The sequence below is a fragment of the Ruditapes philippinarum genome, unplaced genomic scaffold (genome assembly GCF_026571515.1).
Source record: "Ruditapes philippinarum isolate M1 unplaced genomic scaffold, ASM2657151v2 ctg4499_1_1_1_1, whole genome shotgun sequence".
Lineage (NCBI taxonomy): Eukaryota > Metazoa > Mollusca > Bivalvia > Venerida > Veneridae > Ruditapes > Ruditapes philippinarum.
This window is the reverse complement of record NW_026866763.1, coordinates 40,580-63,166: the sequence shown is the minus strand read 5'-3', so window position 1 is coordinate 63,166 and position 22,587 is coordinate 40,580. Positions and strand designations below refer to the sequence as shown.

The window sequence follows — 22,587 nt, the reverse complement described above, 5'->3', positions numbered from 1 at the left end:
TGAACATACATGTATTTTGTCATGGTCATTAACGGAAGCAAGCAAAACAACTAAATTCAAAAGTTTAATCTATTAATATCAAACAAAACAATACACTTGCTTTCTGCATTTGTATATACATGTATATGAGACACCTTTATAATGTTTGACAAGCAGCACAATACTTTCACACTGTGTAGAGCAGTAAAAAGTTGTTCAGTCACGTCTAATTTTAAACAAATGTATGTATTAAAGATTCAGTACCAGCGATCATAAGGTAGTCATTTTGTATTAAAATACAGAAAAACAGAATCCCAAAAGAAAGCCCAACATGGCAAAATTAATGAAAATTGTTGCAGGCTCGATTTGATTGAGCCTGATCATTGACAGTACTGGAAAGTGCAAACTACTGTCTATGCCCCCACTAGCACTTGCTTAAAAATCAGTACCATTTAAATTAAGCAAGGCAACATAATGTAGTCATTAAAATTATAAATTAATCAGTAGCATGACGCAAGTGAACATAAGGAAGCAACTGTATGTATAAAAGAATCAGTAGCATTCAAATTACACAAGCGAATATAATATGTGAGTATATTTAAATAAATAAATAGGCGTTCATCTTAACTCCCTTTCTGTATATCAAGTTCATCAACCATCACATATCACATCCAATATAAAATACTGGCGGTTGTTAAAATATGTACATTTGTGTTTTAAATTTTTCGTTCTGTATGTAATCATTGTAACAGTATTTTTTATTTTTTTAATCCATAAGTTGTTTCAATGTAAGTCAATTTATGTTCAGGAAAAAGCTTTGTGAAGGTTCATTGTGTGGTTTAGAAGAATGTTCCTTTGTTCGTCTTGCCTTTAGTTCTGGTTCGATTGTATCTGTATTTGACACGAAATCTTCGTTAATTCTTGTTACAGCAGCTTCTGCTCTTCTAGACAATTCAGTTTCGTTGGAGAAATAAGAATTGAATGATCTCTCATTAACAATTGAGTCAGTATTAGCATTATCATTTGTTTGTTTTGTCTGTACTTTCTGTTCTTTTTGTTTTGGATCCTTTGCTTGCGCTACACCTTTGAGCAAAAGCGGTCCACCATCGTGGAGAAGTATAGCGGGCCAAACAAGGAACTCTACGGTGTCACCGCTTCTTGTGTATGGGTTAAAATAAACCTCATTGAATATATTATTGTCTTCACAATATTTAAATGTTAAAGGTGGTTCGTGTAAACACATTAGCCAGCACGTTTCTGTTGTGGTTCGAACATAATTTCGCAATATGACTGTTTCCTCCTCTTTAGGTACAAATATTTCCAAAATCTGAAAATAAATATCGTAAACATTTGATCAGTTTCATGACATATTAAATAAAAATTCGTCTTTGTTTCAGAGAATTTGTGAGTCATGTTTTTGAAGCATTTAATTATCATTAAATGAGTCCACTTCCTTGACAAACCAATTCCGAAAACGTTTAAAGAAACATACTGTTGACCGGGATATAGATGGAATTAACGGCTATGGGGTTTAAAGACAGTGTGTCGACGCCATATAAAATTTGATAGATATTGTAATTTAAAACCTCGCTGTATATTCATTCAAACGATGTGAAACGTAAATATGACCGGGCATTTCAAATTTGTGTTTCAAAAAGAATTTAAAAAACTTTTAAATGAATGATGGTTTACGCTACCGTCAAAAGATAAGGCATTGTGGCTTTGAAATTTCTTTTACGTTCTGTTCTCAAGAGCTTCATTGCTGCAGTTAACTCGTTGTTCAACTGAAATGAATATGAACTTCAAAAACAATTTTATATTTTCCCTGCGTATTTTTACTATTAATTCTTATGAAATTCTTTATTGAATTAATTCGAAAAAAGGTTCATGGTAATGTAAAAAGAAATGTTTGCCACAGCTTATTTCAAGCTTTTAGTTTTTTCGTCATGTGTCAAAAAGCCATTATTATTATCATTATTATCATTATTATTATTTTATTATTATTATTATTATTACAAGTGTTTAATCGTATATATACACTTGTATAAAAGTTTGTTTTTTTTGCAATAAAACAAAAACAAAGGACCATTAATTATCAATGTTACAATAATACATTTATAACAGAAATGAATACTAGAGATGAAATTGAAGTTGGAAAATGAAATCACTAGTGATTGCATATGTTTTCTAAAATTATTACATGTATTTGTTAGACGAACTGAGCATATGAACATAGTTTTGCGTTGTATTGCAATTCTGGCTGTGGAAATTTTTTATCAGAAACATAATATTTACAACCTCTTCCGAAAAACTTACACTTTAGAGCATGTTTCTCTTAATAGCTTATGAAATGTTACCTCCGAATGTCCAGTACATGCTAATATTTTCGTTACAATATCATGTATTTCTTCTTTAGATTTTCTTTTACATTCTCCGAATATGATCTGAAATCCAATACTCAAAAATAAATAAGCATACTGTAAGTTCACGACATATACAGTAAACTCCGCTTATAACGAACTCATTGGGACATTCAAAATCTGTTCCTTATATCCGGAGTTCCTTGTAAGCATATAGCGAATTAGTTCCTTGTATCAGAAGTTTTTAAAGCGAACAGTTTTACATATAACGAACTAATTGTTTACCGTCGTCCTCCATTTAGAAGAGCATTTGATTAAGAGAAATAACTCTTGGGTTCGTCATTGTTGTCTCCCTTATATTGATTCAATAAAGAAAAAAAGGAATAAATTCAATGTTGTTTCTTTTAATATAATTTTTATGTATAAATATATCTATAAGATAATTATATGATATGAGCCGCGCCAAGCATAAACAGCCGTTATCGTATAATTAATTATTCTGCGAAATATGACGTCAAAATTAGTGATGACGTAGAAAGATGGCGGCGCCCGTATTTTTACATGACAGATTGTAAACACAACAAATATGGACACTTTCGAGGTAATGTTTTAGTTTAATCTTGTTTTTACATATAGGACACATTTATAAAGTGTTTAGGAATAAAAATCTCCATAATACAACTTGTTTTCGTTCGGATAATGAAAGAAAGTAACATTCATTTTTCATGAATTTTCAACATGTGTCATCAAGCACATGATCGTTAAAAGTGGCGCTTTAAGTTATTTAAATTAATTTAAACTAAATTGCCAACGGCTACAGGTTATAATCCCGTAGGCGTACAGATAATCTGCAAACATACCGACAAGTATGAGCCATTCCCGACATCCCGTTGAAAAAATTATTTTTAAGATGGCTTTAAACTTAAAAGAAAAAGATAGATCCGTAACAACATATTTTATTGTGTTTATTAGATTAAAACTGTTATAATTTTATAGCTCCCATCACCTCACACCCCGTCCCTTAATGAATAAAACTTTAAAATTTAAAATTAAGCCGGCAAGAACTTTACTCGGTAATTTTTTTGCGTATCAAAATACTGATATTTTTTTAACGTCTGGAATGCATGTTGACTGCATAGCCGAGTGGTTAGTGTTGTGGACTGTCGACCCGTTAGTCGTGGGTTCGATTCTCACTAACGCCACTCTTTTTTTTAATTACTTTTTTTTTTAAATTAAAGATAACTTCTTATAAATATTATTTAATGAGATTAAATATCTACATCTATTTTTATATTTTTTTTACAGGAGCTGGATGATCTTCTGTCAAGCAGGTACGTATATTAATATTAATATACGTACCTGTGTCAAGTTTCGGTTTGTCACATCAGTCAAACACGTGTAATTCTGTAGCCATCCGAAATGAAAGTGAAAATGAAGTTATAGAGGCACCAGATATATCCATTGAGTCACGACTCGACAGATATTTTACAGCTAGTCTTGTTTTGGATCCTGTTAATGCAGACAATCAAGGTAATGCTGACACTTACCAAAATAGTGATGATCCGCAGAGTGACATTGACAATCTGAAACACATTTATGACAGTGGCTGTAAATGTACTAAAAACTGCTTCAGTAACTTATCCTTTCCTCAGATTGAAGCAAATATTCTTAATCTAAGGGAAATGACAAAAAATGAGAAGGAAATGCTAATAATGGGAACCCTTAAAAAGATAAATTCTGACATAAGATGTAAAGAAGATCGCAAACGCTCCCGTTATGAATATTATTTTGATGGAGTAAAAGTTTGCCATGAAACCTTTCTGGTGGTCTTTGATGTAAAAGACAGGCAACTGAGAAATATCAAACACCATATGGAAGAACACGGTGCTCAACCACGTGTTCACGGTCATACAGGAAGACGTGCTCCAAATGCATTTCCTCCAGACGTTATTAAAGATGCAGTTAAGTATATACTGAGTTACGCAAACGAGGAGGGATTGCCTCAGCCTGCAGCACTAAGGGGGAGGGATGATGAGGCCCCTATATATTTACCGTCATCTGATACAAAACATTCAGTGCACAGTGATTACGTTACACGCTGTACGGAAGTTGGAAAGCGGTATGTTGGTTTATCAACATTTAAAGATATATGGAATAATTGTGTCCCTCATATAAAAATAGCGTCGCCGAAAGAGGATGTGTGTAAAGCCTGTGAGGACTGTAAACAGGATATTAAGCTTGCCCAGAGTGAAAACGACAAGATAGATGCAACATTGAAATACCATCAACATGTGCTGCAAGCTAGAAAGGAACGTGATCTTTACGTGGAACTTGTAGAAAAATCAAAAGCAATGTTTGTAAACCGGGAACAACACAACCAGGCTGCCGGTGATAACTTTTCTACAAATGACGTACATTATACATTTGACTTCAGTCAGTATGTTAAGTTACCACACCATGCACAAGAAAAGGGACCCACATTTTTCATTCAGCCGAGAAAAGTGCAGGTAGGAGTTTCAATCTAACTATGCTAATTATTTATTTTTCATGTATGCATGTAAACTTTTTTGTTTCTTTTACAATTACTATAAACGTGAAAATTACCTGTTAGTACCATAGTTAATATAAATTTTCTTTCCGTTTTCAAAATCTATACTTTGAATAATTTTTCTATGCAGTAAATGTGTACATGCTGTATCTTTCAGATATTTGGTTTCCGAGCCGATGGCTACAAACAGTACAATTATCTCATAGATGAGGACCAACCCATTGGTAGTTAAAACAGTTTTTACAAAATTATAATAGAAAATTAAATAAAAAATTACTAAATAAATTATTATCCAGTATGTGCATGATAAGCATACTTTAAAGTTTTTTTTTTGTAACTGCAATGCATGCAGTATTTTTTTTTCAGTAACATTTCAAGTAAAACAGGATTGAATCTCATCGTGTCTTCTAAATTACAGCAAATTAGTTCAAATATCAAGTTTATGTAATTTTTGTTTTTGTTTTAGGACAAGATGGCACACTTGTACATGGACCAGACTCGGTCATCTCAATGCTAGACCATGCCTTCAACTCGTTCGGTACTGGAGAAAGTGATTGTGGGATTCACGCAGATAATTGTTTTGGTAGTTATTTTTCACATCTCAAGTATTCTTATTAGTTGTAACTGCCTCAGTTTGAACTGTGCCATAAAAATGCCGGTGTAAAATAGTTCCTTAAAACTAAACTTGTTTACTGTTTAGTATTCTTTTTTTTTCTAAAATGTACATGTATTGAGATTTAATAAGAAGTAGTAATGATTGAAAAATAATAGAGTTACTACAGGATATTACAATAACATAATGTAACTTTAGAGCTTTGCTTTTTTTAATTTAGCTTTATTTGATTTTCTCAATTCTTTAACATTATTGTATGTAATTAAATACATGAATTTAAATCTTTTCCACAGGTCAGAATAAGAATAGATACGTACTAGCCTACTTGTCATGGCGTACGATGATTGGATCACATAGAAATATCAAATACATGATGCAGTTACCAGGACATACAAGGTAGCTTTGATTTTTTAATTGTTCTATAAACGGTTAACAAGCAATTTCGTTAATTATTTAGAAAAGATATTATTTTCGCCGAAAAACATATACTATATTAAGCCTAAATGAGACGAGAACTTGATTTTAAAACATGTTTTCTTAATCTCTAATAATATGAAAAAGAAGGAAATGTAAAGCACGAGTTCAGACTGTAAAATCATGTATATAATATAGAATTGACCGGAAAAGGTTTAATTACCGTAAAATATTTCTACGTCATAAGCTAATTGATGGTGTCAGTAAAACATGCGAATGAATGACAAATACACTGCTGATCAAATCTTTATCCTCATTAATATTAATAAGTCAATGGTAAAATTCTCAGGAATTTGAGCTTTACCTCACCAATCATATTTGTTTTGCATTTAACTTTATATATTCAGGTGCTTGATCGACGCGGGATTTGGAACGATAAAGAAGTTGTATCGGCGTTCAAATTGTGATACTCTCCAACACGTGACGGAAGTAGTACTGAAGTCAGCACACAGTAATGTTCCCGTTACTTATGGTGAATGGATGTGGAAAGGCTGGAAGGTGTTCCTCGCAGACAGATTCAAAAAAGTGCCGAACATCTCAAAATATCACCACTTCCGTTTCACGTCACTCGAACCCGGTATAGTTTACATGAAGGTAGCTGCAGATGATACTAATGAAATACGATTTGTAATTTGTAAGACGAACTATCTACAAATGGATAGAAATGACCTTCCATCTGTCATACATCCTGCAGGATTAAGCCGGGAACGTCAGACGTACTTGTACCGTCACGTCAGACCACTTGTGAGACGCCCGTTCCAAGATGTTCTTTGCCCAGTTCCCCCGTCAAGCGATGGGCAGTGATTAGTTATACAAATTTCTATACACTAGTTCCTAAAGTATCAAGTGTCAAGGATATATTTAAGCTGGTGTATCTCATGATAAACTTACTATTCTGTGTACAGTGGTGGTTTTGAGTATTTACTGTTGTGCTTCTACGATCACAGCGTTTTCGTAGTAACTGATATTTGTGACCTATTATCATTAAAGTAACATTTTAATGTTATTTTTAGATAATGTTTTATTTAATAATTACAGAAATAGATAATTTTGGATGAGTGTACGTAATTTTTTTAATAAATTTATTGAACGAGTTGAATAAAATCATATTAAGTGAACCTTATAGCAAAATATTGTTTTATTCAACGACTTCAATAAATTTAGTATTGAATCTACACGAAAATAATATATTTTTTATTTAATAAATAATGATATTTTATTTATTGCATATATAATATAAAAACTATTAACTGTTGAAAATATCATTTGTCATTTTTCATTGACGCGCCTATAGTGTACGCTTACATTAGCGCGCTTTTACGCTATGTTTATATATAGAGCAAATGACGTCACGTCAAAATGTTATAACACTAGTTTAATATCGTTTTTTATTTATAAAATAGCTTATTTATACTCCTGTGCCGCGGTTTATGTGATAAATTCAATTATATTACGCCACACTGTCTCTTAAATCCTGCGGTTTGTGAATCTATAATTCAATTATTGTTTTTGATTGGTTATTATAGGTTGTTTTTTTGTTTTAGGCTTTGTAAAAATATTATAAATCCATTTTATTACCATGCCTTGCCAAATGTATAGTCAAGTCTAGTCTTTATTTTTTGCATTGTTTTTTACATTGTTTTATTCTTACATTTATTTTCTTTAATAATTCTGCATAATTGCTGATATTTTTTATTTATTTTTTTCTATTATTGCATAATAGCTGAAGTATAGAGAAAAAAAACACCCATACAAATGCAATGTTGTAGATTCATTCTCAGTTTTTAAATGGAATTTAAATCGTAGCTTTTGAACATATTAAGTTTTATTATTGGCATTTTTAATTTGTTTGTTTATAATGTTTTACCAAGGAAGCAGAACTAAATTGAATTATTACTAGTCTTTTATATCTTTTTTTAGTCAGGTATGTTTTTATTTAAAGTGAAGATGTATATTTGTTTAGAAATGGAAGCATGAGAAAAGAATTAACAGTGATGTTTGTACAATATATATATTATTTATCAACAGAAATAACAATTGAAGATGGCCATAAGGAGTTGTTTACCAATTAATGCAATCTAATGTAAAAGTCAAAAAAATATTATTTAATGTGGGAATCTGAATATTAGTTATAGTATGATAAAATGATATAATGTCATCAGTGGGGAACTTTCTCAAGAGTGAATCTATTGTATTCTTTAAATTTTTGATTTCTTAAATTTTATGTTTTCATTATAAAGATTCAGTAACCATGACAATTTACTTTCAATAATTATATATTAACAAAATTAATATGAGTGTTATTCTATTACCAGTATATTGTCTGTGATTTTTAAAGGAAATTTTTGAATTCATTTATGAAATGGACTTAAATGTCTATTTAATAGATTAATGATACAATTAGACTTCCTTAAACACTAAAAAAACTATTACAACATTAAATAACATAGATTGAAGACTAATATTGTTTTTTTTTTTTGTTGTGCACTTTTTCTCACATACTTCTCAAATATTTATAACAAAACGATGAAAAATGGATTGTTTGCTGTTATGTTATTGGGTTTTATTTGCAGTCTGCGATAAACAATTTAATTTTGATAAAGCAACAAATACTTGTTTACAGTACCATTGTCCTTTAAAAATACAAATATATTTTTAGCTCGACTATACGAAGTATATGGAGAGCTGTCCTACTCGCCCCGGCGTCCGCGTCCAGATTTCAGATTAAAGTTTTGGTGCAGTAAAATATTTTTCACTATAACTTTGCCATTTCTAAAGGCATCAACTTTAAACTTAAAATATATGTTATTTATCATCAACCACATCTTATGTGACAAGGTTCATAACTCTAGCACCAATATTTTCAGATTTATCTCCCCTTGAACTTAGAATTTTCCTTAAAAAATACAATTTTTTACTGTTACTTCTTTATTTCTAAAGGGATCAACCTCATACTTCAAATATATGTACCTTATCATCATCCCCATCTTATGTGACAAGGTTCATAACTTTAGCACCAATATTTTCAGATTAATCTCCCCTTGAACTTAGAATTTTCTTTAAAAAATATTATTTTTTACTGTAACTTATTTATTTCTAAAGGGATCAACTTCATACTTCAAATAAATGTACCTTATCATCATCCACATCTTATGTGACAAGGTTCATAACTCTAGCACCAATGTTGCAAGAATTATCTCCCCTTTAACTTAGATTTTTTTACTAGAAAAATGTTATTTTTTACTATAACTTTTTTAGTTTTAAAGGTATCTACCTCAAACTTTAAATATTTATTCTTTATAATCAATTATATTTTATGTGACAATGTTCATAACTCTTGAAGTAATTTTTACAGATTTATCTCTCTTTGAACTTAGGATTTTCTTTAAGAAATATTATAACTTTGTTACTTTTTAAGGTATCTACTTCAAACTTCAAATATATACTTCTTATCATTACATACATGTTGTGTGACAAGGTTCATAACTCTAGCGTGACTATTTCTAGAATTATTTCCCTTGATCTTGGAATTTATTTTAACAAATGTTATTTTTTTACTATAACTTAATACATAATTATACATAATTGATTTTTCTTTCATAGTTTTGTCCTTACTGCGTCCAGTATTTTATTAGTCGAGCTTGGCTGTCTCTGTGACAGCTCTTGTTTCCAATCTTTGTTAAATTCTCTTTTGACTGTGATGTTAACTGCTGTACACGATTAACATACATTTGTTAAAAAAAAAAAATTTATTTCTATGATATACATGTATATTTGCCAAATGAAAATAAAAAGCTTATATTTAAGCTCAATTGTGTTTTTTTGTTAATTGGAATGAAAAAATCAAAGTAAAATGTTTTATTAGAAGAAAAATTAAAGGTTAATTTATGTCGGTATGACACCGGCTTCAAATCGATCTAATGATATACAGCCGATATCGGCCCGACTTGTAGCCGGGTTGCACATCCGACATCTGTCCGATATAAGAAATCGATATCGGGCCGACATAACAACTGATATCGGGCTGATATTGGACCGATATAAAATGTTTGCTGGGTTTACGTAAGTAAATAAATACATTTTCGACGTTTTGAAATGATGTTATCAACGTTGACGTTAGTGGAGTTACTTGACGTCGGCTTTTTCAAAGCCGTTACGTTTAAGCTTTTTCGTGCAAATGTGAGTCGAATAAAGTATAGAAAGTTATACATTACAAGAAAATTTAAAAAATGCACTAACGCATGATGGAAAAAGCCGAAAATATCCAAAAATTACTATAACGGCTGTTTATGCTTGGCGCGGCTCATATGTACCATATATGCAGTATTGTTATTTATTAACGATACAGTAACATGTACAAAAATAATCACTTTGCTTTGAAGAAGTCCGTAATTTTAGTTTGGGAATGTTTACAACTCTTCAGGTTAAATTCAATATCCAATAAACTTTTAAAAACTGTTTCTTCAACATGTGCATCAGACTCGAAGTATGACCTAATCTTGTGCAAACAATCAATAGTTTCATTTTTTTGACACACCGGCAGATCATCTAAATAGATTTCGTCTTCGGAAGATTGACTGTCATCGTCATTATTTGTTCCTAATATATCCGCTACATTCGGCCAAGTTTTAATCTGTGCCTATGAAAACGAAAGTAGAAAATGCGTGATCTGATTACGGATAGCCGATATTTTGGAGTTCGTTATAAAAGTGTAATTTTCTGTACATTTTATGGCATTGGGACTAAAAAATTAGTTCCTTATAAGCGATAATTCCTTATAACCGTGTTCGCTGTAACCGTAATTTTTTACATTAAATACACTGTAAATTTTGAGAACACTACACGTGTTTTACCAGTGTTTCACACAAAAACACTGACGTTTTCATATAAAATGCTTATGTTTTGTATACGTTTCAGTGAAAACACATATGTTTTATTCATGTTTTCCGCTCGATGCCCAGAAAACGGTGGTGTTTTCACAGGACAACCTAGAATATATAATTAAATAATTTTACATTATTTAATGAGTTGAAGTCACGCAAGTGTTGTGAATAGGCCACATGTAAAAAAATAATGAGACAAAAACATCATTTGTGTCGGAAAATTCGTATATACTTGTCATCCGGAAATCTGAAAACACGTGTTTCGGCCGAAAACACTAAGGTTTAATCTGACAGCGGTTACTTCCCCTTAGCATTGATTATTTTTTTTTTATAATTAGAATTATTTTTGTACAATCCCCATATTAAAATATCTAGATCCAGAAACAAATTATGATGAATTCAATTACATAAAATATTTAATAATAAATAAATTCGAATCATAGCAGCCAGATGCTTGCGTGTAAAGAGTACGCTTCGATTGATATCTCCGTAAAGCGCCTGGCGATGTAGCACATTGTAGATCAGACGACAAAAACCGCCAGAAATTGTTTGCCTCATTTTTGTTGTTTCTTCCATAACAGATATGTACAACAGTTGCTTAAATAGATCTGTTAATATTTTTAACGTTTTTACAGGTGAATGGTTAGGTTTTATGTACTATATAGTCCATTTTCGCTTCGATAGACGAATTGAAACAGGTGGGTGGGGAATGCTGTTTACGTTACGTGATTAGATTGGTCAGTTATATCTGTTTGTGTAAAAATTACTAAAACTGTTGGTGTTCTTTTTCACGGATTTGTATTCAAATCACTTTTGGGTAGTTTTAATTAAGTTGTATCGTTTGTTTCCTTGTTAAGGATTAAAATAATTTAAATTTGTCTTTCAACTGGTCCACCAGGGCAGGAGTATTTCTGTCCACACACACTTTCTAACAACAAATTGAAGTAAAATCTTATTTACATTTAGTGATGTAGGAAATGGCGCATGATGTCCAATGATCAGCTATGGGATTGACTATGTTTATACCTTTCTGATAATGCAGGTAGCCTATATAAATAAACAATTTTTATCTAGGGGCCCAGACTATTTTACATTAGTTATTTAGGCATTTCTTCTAGAAAGCTGGGGCCCTACCCAAAAGTTAGGACCATTGCGACTGGGTCCCTGTTATTTTATATCCCTGTAATGAAAGCACGATGGGCCGGGCAGGTGTAAATAATTGTCATTTAACAGTAACTGTATAAACCTTTTGATTGAAATTTCCTATAAACCCCCGCCCCCCTAAATTTCTTTATTTTCAATATTTTATAAACTTTAGAATGAAAAGACAAATAAACATATGAGCCGCGTCATGACAAAACCAACATAGTGGGTTTGCGACCAGCATGGATCCAGACCAGCCTGCGCATCCGTGCAGTCTGATCACGATCCATTCTGTTCGCTATCAGTTTCTCTACTTGTAATAGAGTACTTAGCCCAGACAAACTCATTTATATGTCTATTTATAGTAACATACGTCATTATTCAGTTTACACATTTTTAGTACTTCAGTAATCATTTTTCTTTGAAATGTATCCTGATGAAGGTCTTGAAAGACCGAAACCGGTAGATCCTAGAATAAACCAGTTATAAACCATCCTGATGTTTGATGTGTATTCTCTCCTTCCTTTGATTTACTTGTAATAGAGTTGGTAAGCGAACAGCATGGATCCTGATCAGACTGCGCGGATGCGCAGGCTGGTCTGGATCCATGCTGGTCGCAAACCCATTATGTTGGTTTTGTCGTGACACGGCTCATATATAGTTCTATATTATTATCACACATTTATAATAAATGTTCCTTTTTAACTACACTTAAACTTTATTTAGGACAGCAAACAAAAACATACTGAATAAAACTTTTAAACAACATAGCTAGAAAACAGAAACCATATCATGTTACATTCAACGTGTTTTGATTGGATAAGCGAGAACATGTTGTCAAGTAAAGAAACGCTTATATTATATATAATATTTAAATATAAAACATTCAATTAATATCAGAAAGTCAAAGTGTTTTTCCCCTACTTTGGGAATGGTGCTGGTACAGTTAACGGTACCGGACAGATTGGGAAAAAATCCATCGGTTTGACTTTAATTGGGAATTTTATTTTAGATGCAAAATATTTATTGGGAATTTCTTTTATCCAGGGAGGTGATGAAAATTTTGCAGAATTATACACTTTAAAATCATGTATTATTAACTTTAAAGATTATTTTTGCTGCTTGAGGTTGAAAAAAAAATTGATAATCATAACAATTGTACATAAATAATGTTTAGTAGGTGTGAAACATTAAGTACGAAATGAACTGGGTACGAATATCACTCATGTGGTTTTACTTGGTTTTTATCGTATATCACTTATCAATACGGAAGGCTCCGAGGCATGCATTTCTGTTTTTAGAGGAATTTTTCAGTGTTAAATTTGGAATTTATCAGTCATGAATTGGAAAATTTGCTGTCTATTTTCTATTGGGAACGGTGCCGTTTTCCGGTATCAGTTATATAAGGAAAAACACTGGGTTGTTGTTAAGATTTTAGTCATTGACTAGATTTCTTCCAGAATTTTTTGGATTTTACTCTTCTTGTGCAAGTTGTGGTTATAGAATGTGATGAACATATTGACTCTTACTTTGTAAAATGTTCAGATACAAAGACAGTTGCTAAAAAATATCAAGATCTCAAGTTTGTTTTGCCCCTGTCTTGCATATCTGTAATGGAAGAACAGTCATTATCGATAAATTAATAAAAATGTAATTTTGGGTACTGTCAGATCTACATGTTACGCTACAAGTTTCTTCTCATAATTACATATTTAACAACTAGTATGGCTAATGAGTACAAAATTTTGGAGGTACTACACTACAAGGCAGAAGAGAATATCTGTACTTGCAAGCAGTCTTGAAGACCTTCTGAAGAAAGGTAAGTATTTTTACACACTACAGCACAATTACAACACAGTGTTAGGTTGTGTGCTCAAAAGAGGAATCTCAGAATTATTTAGAATATAAAGCCTTGTCATAAGAAAATCTGTACAGGTGTGACTACTGTACAGCCACAGTTGATGGCGTAAAACACTTTGTGAAAGTCTGGTGATCCAGATGCCAAGTAAAACCGATATGTGAATAGAAAAAATAGACATTTCACAGTATCAAAGCTTTATTTACATTTGAATTGATTTTTTAAAAAAAGAAATGTGATTCTACCTTTCTGTGTTTAATTTTTACTACATTTGCAAATTCAATAAATTATCATCATGTAAGTATTACCTAATTGCAATAACTATTGTCCTCCACTTTGATTTTCACAAACATTTAACATGGTGAACCCTAAATGTTAATCATATTATTCACAAAATTTTAGCCTTGCAAAAATATCTGATTTCACAGTGTAAAGAAAATTCAAACAAGTAGACTCAGAACACAAACTTTTCACAAAATATAATAATCATGTTAACAGTAAAACAAACCCTACTTGAGATCCATTTGTGATGGCAGTAATCATATTCATGAATATAACTATGGATCTCATCTATATAATATTTGATAGCTACAATACATAATTGTTATGTTAGAATGACTGTGTAATGTTTAACTGAAAAGATCTGTAGTTTGATAAATAATTCAAACAGTTTGATACTTCGATCTAGTTGGTATTGATGACTATTTCTCAGAAACACTAACTCAAGTTTTATTCAATATTTTAGCTGGTGACAAGCAATAGTTGCAAGGAGGAAGTTTGATTGTTGTGCTGGAAAAAGATGTGACAGAAATGGAAGAAAACGCCATCCTTGACATATTCAAAACTAAGTATTGATGCTTCTAGGGAAGAAAACGCCATCCTTGACATATTCAAAACTAAGTATTGATGCTTCTAGAAGACCAACAAATTTGAGAACCTGATATTCCAAAAGACACTGTTGTAATGTTTGGGCAGACACCCAAGATGCCAACATGTCAAAGACTGAGACAGAGTCCACAACTGTTACCACAGCGACAGAAATTGTAACACCATCTTGTAAGTTGCATGAAAAAATTGTAGATTTGAATTTTCTATCTTATCAGTTGACTATTAAAATCTGATAAATAAATCAGCAAAAACCTGGATCATCCCATCCACCCCTTTATCCAATCAGATGTTTACTGTGCGTTCAATGGTTACCCGAAGGTCCTATACTTCATTGAGTGGATAGCCAGGACCCAACCATGCAGGCATCTAGTCAGGTCTGAGTCATTAATGGATGTACATCCTTACTGCAGGTTTATCATGCCATGGCTTAAATAATTTCAAAGATTAATATGTTGTACTAAAATTACAAAATCATTTTATCAATATGCATATTTACATGTCACATTATAAGTCTTTATAATGAGGTTCTTTCTAGCAAGTCATTTGGATATAATAAAGTTCAAAGATTAATTCCTAAAATGTGTAGACTATGAGTATGTATAAAAATAACCATGAATGGTTATTATTGTAATATTTACAGTATTGTTTGGATGTATAATCATAAATGCGACGTTTAAACTAACATGAGGTTGGTATTGACCCCAGCAACCATGTTACATATTTGTTGCTGAACAGAACTTTTTCCTGAATGTGGAGGAAAATACACTAAAAAAATTAACTAAGAAAAAAAAAAAGAAATAATTTATAAATTACATCATATATGAGCATACACAAATGGCTGTTAATTGTGTCATAAATTGCATATTAAACATTAATGGTTATAAAAATATTTGGAAAGTGAAATTTAAAGGCAGGTGAGCTATGCTGTTTTGCTACATTTCCTTTTTTAATTATCATATGATTATCTATAAGCTAATTATAATAATTGTTTTTCTTTTTTTTACAGATGTTGTTGGAAATTAAATTAATTCTTACAGTAGGCCACATCCAACCATTTGTTGACAATCTAGAGATATTGTTTGAAGCAGTAGCTACACTTAAACCTGGAGGAAAAGAGGTATGAGTTAAGATTACTGTTAGGGCAGGCAACCTTGTGGAAAAAGGAAAAAGATTTCATTGCAATCTTACTATGCATACAGCACAGCCTTGTTCTAATGCGGCTTAAGATATAATAATGTTTAAAAGAGGGTAAAAATTGTATTCACAAAAGGTATAGAATAGAAAGAAAAATTCCATATTTTTTTAAATATATAATAAATACTTTTTTGTTTGGATATAATGTGGTTAACTAACATGGTCTATATAAAGGATTCAAACTACCATGTTATAACAAGGTTGTGTTGAACCTAGGAGACCCAGTCAGAAGTTGATTATGCTTCTTCACCTGTACATTAATCAAATAGTTCTGACAATGATTATTTGTTGTTGTTGTTTTTTTTAGATATAAAATATCTGATTTTTAATACAAAATATGTAATTTTTAATTTTAATGTGCTTTGAAATACATCGTCTGACTGGACTTCAAAAATTTGCGACTTTATCCTGAGATATATTGCAGGAAATCCAACATGGCATAATCTTGTTTTGTGGCTGATGTTTGTTTTTACAGTGCTTTTGTCACTTTAATGCAAATATGGTTAAAATTGTTAACACAGTGTGTTGACTGCTAATCATGTGTTCATTTTGTCATATTGAAGGCTTTGTTTAGGATCTGATTGTATGAGTTTCTGTTTACTTAGAATTACTGATTTCTGTTGCAGTGCGAAGATGCTTTGGATGTTATAAGAGCTATAGAAAATAATACAGGATTCAAACATGGAAAGGGGTGCAAGACTAAATCAATTGTAGTTCTACATGAGGTATAGTAAATTTACCTGAAAATTCTTTGTAAGTTTTGTATAATGTCACTGAATTTGATTTTACCTTGAATACTCGCAGCTGCTAATCATGACAAGACACATGTGTAAGACAAGGGACAAAATTTTGAAATTTATTAAATGAATTCATTTCAAAACTATCAAAGGTATCAGCACAAGACTTTGATAAATTCATTTTATTAACCAGGTTTTCAATTTTGAAAATCCTGGTTATTAGATTGGGGTATGGCGGGCGGATGGGCGGGCGGGCGTCAAACGAAATTGTGTCCACTCTGTAACTCTTCAACCCTTTGAAGAATTTTGATGAAACTTCAGACAAATGTTTACCACATCAAGATGACGTGCAGAACGCATGTTCCGCATGGCTGGCTCCAAGGTCAAGGTCACAGTGACATTAACATTGAAAATCCTGTCCGCTCTGTAACTCTTCAACCCTTTGAAGAATTTTGATGAAACTTCAGACAAATGTTTACCACATCAAGATGACGTGCAGAACGCATGTTCCGCATGGCTGGCTCCAAGGTCAAGGTCACAGTGACATTAACATTGAAAATCCTGTTTACATGATTTTAACTTGATTTGGCAGTCAAAGGTCATATCATCTTTGGAGGTAATTTAAAAAAGATATGATATATTATTTCATGTCTACTTTGTAACTTGTTTTTCATTATACAGAATTATCAATATAATTATAGTGAACAAATTCTTCTGTGCTGAACTCGTCCTACATTTCTCAACGGATTTTGTTCAAACTTTCACAGAAGCTTTGTCATCAAGCACCCTGGCACATATTGTCGGGGCTTTGTGACTGGATAGTTTTTGACCTAATTATGGCCCTTTGTTTTTTTCCTTATACATAATATTATAGTGAACACTTCTTCAGTGGCAATTCCTCCTACATTATTCATGTTTTACATTGCACATAGTTACATTGTTTGTTGCTTGTATTTGTATTTCAAATATCTCATGTTTTGCCTGTCTTGTAACTATATAAAATAGAAATGTTGGCCCTGCTCAGCATGGCATGGCAGAAGATCGAATTTCTGACCTACTGCTCCAGAAGTAGACATTAACTAACACTTTATTATGTGCTGGTTGGAAATGCTTAAGGTAGAAGATTTCCCTGATCCTGTTATGAAGGATTGTACTCATTCATTGTTTTATTCCATGTTCATTTTGCAGGATATTGAAGAAGCTAATCTGTCAAAGGTCCTGTCATCACAGCCTAATACTCCTCCAAGTGAAGCCTTGTTTTTATTTTTAACAACATAGAACTGGACAAACAGTATATTGTTGGAGACCAGTGCAAGATACCACTTGAGACAGATAGCCTCATGGAAGGGCTATTCTTATTAATAAGCTGGTATTATATAATGGATCTAGAAAATCCCACTGCTTTTCACAACTCCTTGGATTCATGCAACAAACAGTATTTAAACAAGCCTTTCTTAGTCACAAGTCGGCTGGGTATTTACACTTTGTGGAAAAATTGGAAAAACTAATGAACAAATAGAACCAACATTTTAAATTAAATTCAACCTTCTGTGTCATGGACATATTATTGACTTCTTAACAGCTTACCTTTTACCATGAAAAAACCTGCTTTTTTGCACTTGCAAAAACAAAGGTGCAGAATAGCTGTGTGGTAACCATCAGCTGATCAGTGCCTTTATTTTTGCTGCATAGATGGTGCAATCCCTCCCCTTCCTTAATCAGACATTTAAATCCTCTTGATGTCTGAACATGAAGCTGTATATTTTGGCTCTATTTGAAATAGCAAATGTCAAGTGTCAATATTTTTCAAAACAGCTAAGACTATGCTTCTTTTTAGGAACTTTTAAATCCAGTGATTTATCAAATTATTATTCACTAGCAGAAAAGATTGACTTAATAATGCAGTGTTTAAACACTAATTTTATTATTTATGACATCAGTATGTTATTGCAGACTGTGACATTTTTATGTCAATGAAGCATTAAAATGCCATATATTATAAATTGTTTATTACAGTTAAGAAGTATTAGTGCTATTTGTTGTTTGCAAATGTTAATATGCTCTTATTTTGTACATGCTATGTAGTAAGTTTAATATATTGCATTGATGTCTTAGATAAGTTTGTATTTTGTTGATGTATTACTGTCTAACTTTAACACATGCTCACTTCATTATCATATCAGATTTATTAAATTTTTATTTACTGATTTCAAGTGGTAAGCAGAATTATTTACAGAGATCACTAGTTTTCACTGATCAGGCACCTTTGTTGTGCATTTAAATTTTTGGTGTTTTCGGAGTCAAAGAAATGATTTATCAAAATATTGTATAAAGTTGCATTGTAACTTTTTAGAGTGCTAAAGTGTACCATTTTTTTGTCTAAGCCTTAAGCGCACCACAACAAAAGATATTTATGAACCATCAGGATATATACTGTTACTGATAAAAAATAGAGCACTAGTGCACAGACTTTTGACTCCCCCCCCCCTCCTCGTAACCATGAAGTGTATTATAATTTGTCTGACAGTACTCGGACACATTATTGGGGACAGTCAACATTGAATGACCGATTTTTGACACTGTCTGAAAATACTGTTTGTTTTTTTTCCAACCCAAATATGATACATATATGTGCCAAAACCGGGTTTTTTACATTTTACAGGGAGGTAGGCTTTACTGTGTAAAAAGGTTTTATTTTTGTAGAGAGAAGTTAAATCCATTTTATATATATTTTCATTTTACCTGAAATTCTACTGATATCCATATATCAATTTGTTTTTGTTGTTTAATTGTCTATCTATTTATTTACTTAATTGTTTGCCTAAATATTATATAACTGTAATCTGTTTTATGTATTTATTTTATACATTCATTTTTAATCCCCTTCTGCATAGAGGGGAGGGGATTACAGGAATGGCCTCAGTCTGTCTTCCATGTCCACTCCATAACTTTTTTAAACTGAAAATTTTTTGAAATAACTTGGCACAAATGGTCAGTATGAGACGATGTGCAGAGCGCAATAATCGGGTCGCTACCCCTAAGGTCACAACTTAAGGTCATAGGTTAAAAAGTCTACCTTTTGTGTCCGCTCCATAACTTCAACTGATGAAATGTTTTTAACATAACTTGGCACAAATGATCACCTTTATATCATGATGAGCAAAGCACAACAACAAGGTCACTACCTCTAAGGTCAAGGTCACACTTAAAAGTCAAATGTTAATGGTCCACTTTTTGTGTCCCCTAAATAACTTAATCTGCTGAAAAGTTTTTAAAATAACTTGGCACAAATTATCACCATTATAAGAGGATGTGCAGAGCGCAACAATCAGATCACTGCCCCAAAGGTCACAGGTAGAGGTCAAATATTCTTGTTTATAACTTTTTGACATGGAAGATTTTAAATATTTTAGCATAAATAATCACGACCATGGCACAACAGCCAGGTTTTTCTCTAAAAGACATGGTTTGTTAAAGATCAAGAAGTACAGATTCCTGTCCACTGCGAAGGGGATATAGCTGTCCTTCAGACTGCCTTGTTTTTAATTGTTTGAAGGTTCAATATGAAAATGCTCTTTTTAATTTTGTGATTGGTAACACCAGAATTTCGGGTATATTGCATTGGATTGTAACATGGCTGACAAGGTGACAGTAAAATTGCCACCTGTAGGAAATGCTACCTCAGTTGACAGTGTTTTTCCAAAAGTTGTCAACTTTACTGTCACTCTGTCAGGCATGCAATATTAATTTTAGTATACCAAAAATACTATTATGATAATGGTAGGGGGTCTTGATCTATTTAACATTTATGTGCAGTAATGAAGAACAATTAGTATTTAACCTAAATTTCAAAATGTTATTAAAATGTGTATAATATGTTTATGTGTCATTGTTCACATTTTTTGGTTGATCGTGTTTTGAAATAAAACATGGAAACTATTAAAACGTGTAAACGTGTTTTAAATCTGTTACAGTCCCAAAACACGTGTTAGGTGTTTTCAGACAAAACACCTAAACACGTTTTCTAGGAAAACACCCGTGTTTTAGTGTGAAACATCAGTGTTTTGTGAAAACACCGCAACATGTTTTAAAACTGTTACAGATAGGTGTTTTCACATGTGTTTGGAATCAAAACACTGAGATTTAGAGTGTAAAGAAGGGCAAAATTCGGGCCAAAATATTTTGTTCCTTGTAACCGGAAGTTCGCTATAACCGTGTTCGCTATATGTGAAGTTTACTGTAATACGGTTAAAGATAATCTGACAAGGTTTGAATAAGTATGTTTATGAGAGATTTTGTAAAGTGCATCACCTCTCACCCATCATGTGGCTTGAGCACAGTGTTAAGAATCAATCAATGAATTATCTCATTAGACCACAAAAATGCAATGATGAAACATAAAAAAGTCGAACAGATGTTAGATGCTTTGTTTATAACCCTCTTTTAACTATATGCTTCAACTGTTAAGAGAGCTTTTCTGCATTGTTTGTATTTGTGTCAAATGTATACAACAAAAAAGACATAATTTCAAAAATGTATGCACCACAATTACCTTCAGTATCTCAAGCAGAATGTTTATAGCTTGTATATCACTTCTACGGCCACCTTCAGTTAGTTCCTCGTAAGCATCACTCCACTCATTGCTATACAGCTCGGACAACTTTTCTCCTACTCTAAAAGCTCTATTCTCATCACTAAGGTCTGCTATATTTGGGTTATTGTTTGTCAGCTTGTCCGACGCCACCTAGCTCAATCTGAAAGGACATTATTTCAAAGGTACGGTAGTCAACAAAATGTTGAAGCAAAGCTGCTGGTGTTTCTGACAAAACATTTTATTTCAACACCTTACAAAACTAAATTTTCAGGTAAATTACATAAATTAAAATTGTGCTAGAGAACTGATATTTTTCTGTTTGCGTTTTTTTTTTCAATTTTTGTTACAGGAAATCATAAATGGTAATTTTTTAAAATCTTTTCTTGCCATTTTGCAATCCCGATAGTGAAAAAATAAGACTTGTAATAAACCTATATGTATAGTTAGCATATTTATCTCAGTTTTTTAAGTTATCGGCCTCTTGGTTCGTCATTGTGTTGCACTTCCAGTCCTGTTATTTCAAACCTTTGTAAAAATCAAGTTGAAGAAATATTAATTCACGGCATGGCAATTTGAGGTGCCAACCTCTAGGGTTCAGTTTAAAAACTCGATTTACTACAAATGGAAAACATACATGTTGGAAGTTCAATAATCAATATTATGTTTTTATATTAAAATCAATGCACCAAAAAATATGCAATTAACTTAAACCGAAATATTCTGGTGTAACGTAAACTGTGTATTAATATGAATATTATTTAAATATTAAAAGAGACAAAAACACTGGAACGAAATGCACGTTCATGTATAGAAAATACTTAAAGATCAGGATCATAAATGTATTGATTTAGATCACATAATCAATACCTATAGGAGAAAGAAATTGAGAAAATAAAGAATTCCTAAAGAACGCCCAAAGTGACAACAATTAATATGTTGCAGGCTCGTTTTGATAAGTGCAAACTGACGCACTAACCGTAGTGAACTGACCTCTTCTTCTAGTTCTTTTATACGGAGTTTCTGTTCATTTTGTTTACATTTGTTTGCGTTACGTTTGCTAGTCAGTATGTGATATATATATATATTTAAGTAAATAAAGATATGTTTTGTTTTTGTTATAACGTTTGAAATAAAACAAAAGACTTATAGTTTTAAAAGGTTTGTTAAATCAAATGTATATAGACCAATATCTAGTCATATTGAACATGCAATGCACGTCATCTAGTTACTTTATATACCAATGAACTACACGTATAAGTTTTATACAGTTTAAAAATGATTAAATGGATTATTTAGGACATAATTTAATTGATTTT

At 31.9% G+C, this 22,587-nt stretch overlaps 3 protein-coding genes and 1 long non-coding RNA gene across 4 annotated transcripts; 3 read left to right on the top strand and 1 right to left on the bottom strand.

Annotated features, from left to right (window-relative positions):
* Positions 1-51: 51 nt before the first annotated feature.
* Positions 52-21,556, bottom strand: LOC132733589 (uncharacterized). The gene is made up of 4 exons (XM_060720249.1): positions 21,230-21,556; positions 2,337-2,423; positions 1,677-1,763; positions 52-1,306 (listed from the first exon to the last, which is right to left on the bottom strand). The coding sequence occupies exons 3-4, from the start codon at positions 1,737-1,739 to the stop codon at positions 773-775; spliced, it is 597 nt and encodes a 198-aa protein (XP_060576232.1). The 5' UTR covers positions 1,740-1,763; positions 2,337-2,423; positions 21,230-21,556; the 3' UTR covers positions 52-772.
* Positions 2,879-5,119, top strand: LOC132733584 (uncharacterized). Its single transcript, XM_060720246.1, has 4 exons — positions 2,879-2,890; positions 3,645-3,670; positions 3,709-4,846; positions 5,045-5,119. The coding sequence occupies exons 1-4, from the start codon at positions 2,879-2,881 to the stop codon at positions 5,117-5,119; spliced, it is 1,251 nt and encodes a 416-aa protein (XP_060576229.1).
* LOC132733586 (uncharacterized) lies at positions 5,183-7,052 on the top strand. Its single transcript, XM_060720248.1, has 3 exons — positions 5,183-5,470; positions 5,794-5,896; positions 6,322-7,052. The coding sequence occupies exons 1-3, from the start codon at positions 5,398-5,400 to the stop codon at positions 6,776-6,778; spliced, it is 633 nt and encodes a 210-aa protein (XP_060576231.1). The 5' UTR covers positions 5,183-5,397; the 3' UTR covers positions 6,779-7,052.
* On the top strand, positions 12,705-16,666 carry LOC132733587 (uncharacterized). The gene is made up of 4 exons (XR_009626184.1): positions 12,705-13,819; positions 14,604-14,914; positions 15,753-15,863; positions 16,567-16,666. It is a non-coding gene; the product is annotated as an uncharacterized LOC132733587 (long non-coding RNA).
* Positions 21,557-22,587: the final 1,031 nt, after the last annotated feature.

Coding starts and splice junctions, on each gene's coding strand:
- LOC132733589 (XM_060720249.1), bottom strand. CDS start 1,739: ATGAAGCTCTTGAGAACAGAACGTAAAAGAAATTTCAAAGCCACAATG. Junction 1,307..1,676: donor CAATGCCTTATCTTTTGACG/GTAGCGTAAACC, acceptor ATTTATTTTCAG/ATTTTGGAAATATTTGTACC.
- LOC132733584 (XM_060720246.1), top strand. Junction 3,671..3,708: donor GATGATCTTCTGTCAAGCAG/GTACGTATATTA, acceptor ACCTGTGTCAAG/TTTCGGTTTGTCACATCAGT. Junction 4,847..5,044: donor TTCAGCCGAGAAAAGTGCAG/GTAGGAGTTTCA, acceptor TGTATCTTTCAG/ATATTTGGTTTCCGAGCCGA.
- LOC132733586 (XM_060720248.1), top strand. CDS start 5,398: ATGCTAGACCATGCCTTCAACTCGTTCGGTACTGGAGAAAGTGATTGT. Junction 5,471..5,793: donor TCACGCAGATAATTGTTTTG/GTAGTTATTTTT, acceptor TCTTTTCCACAG/GTCAGAATAAGAATAGATAC. Junction 5,897..6,321: donor CAGTTACCAGGACATACAAG/GTAGCTTTGATT, acceptor TTATATATTCAG/GTGCTTGATCGACGCGGGAT.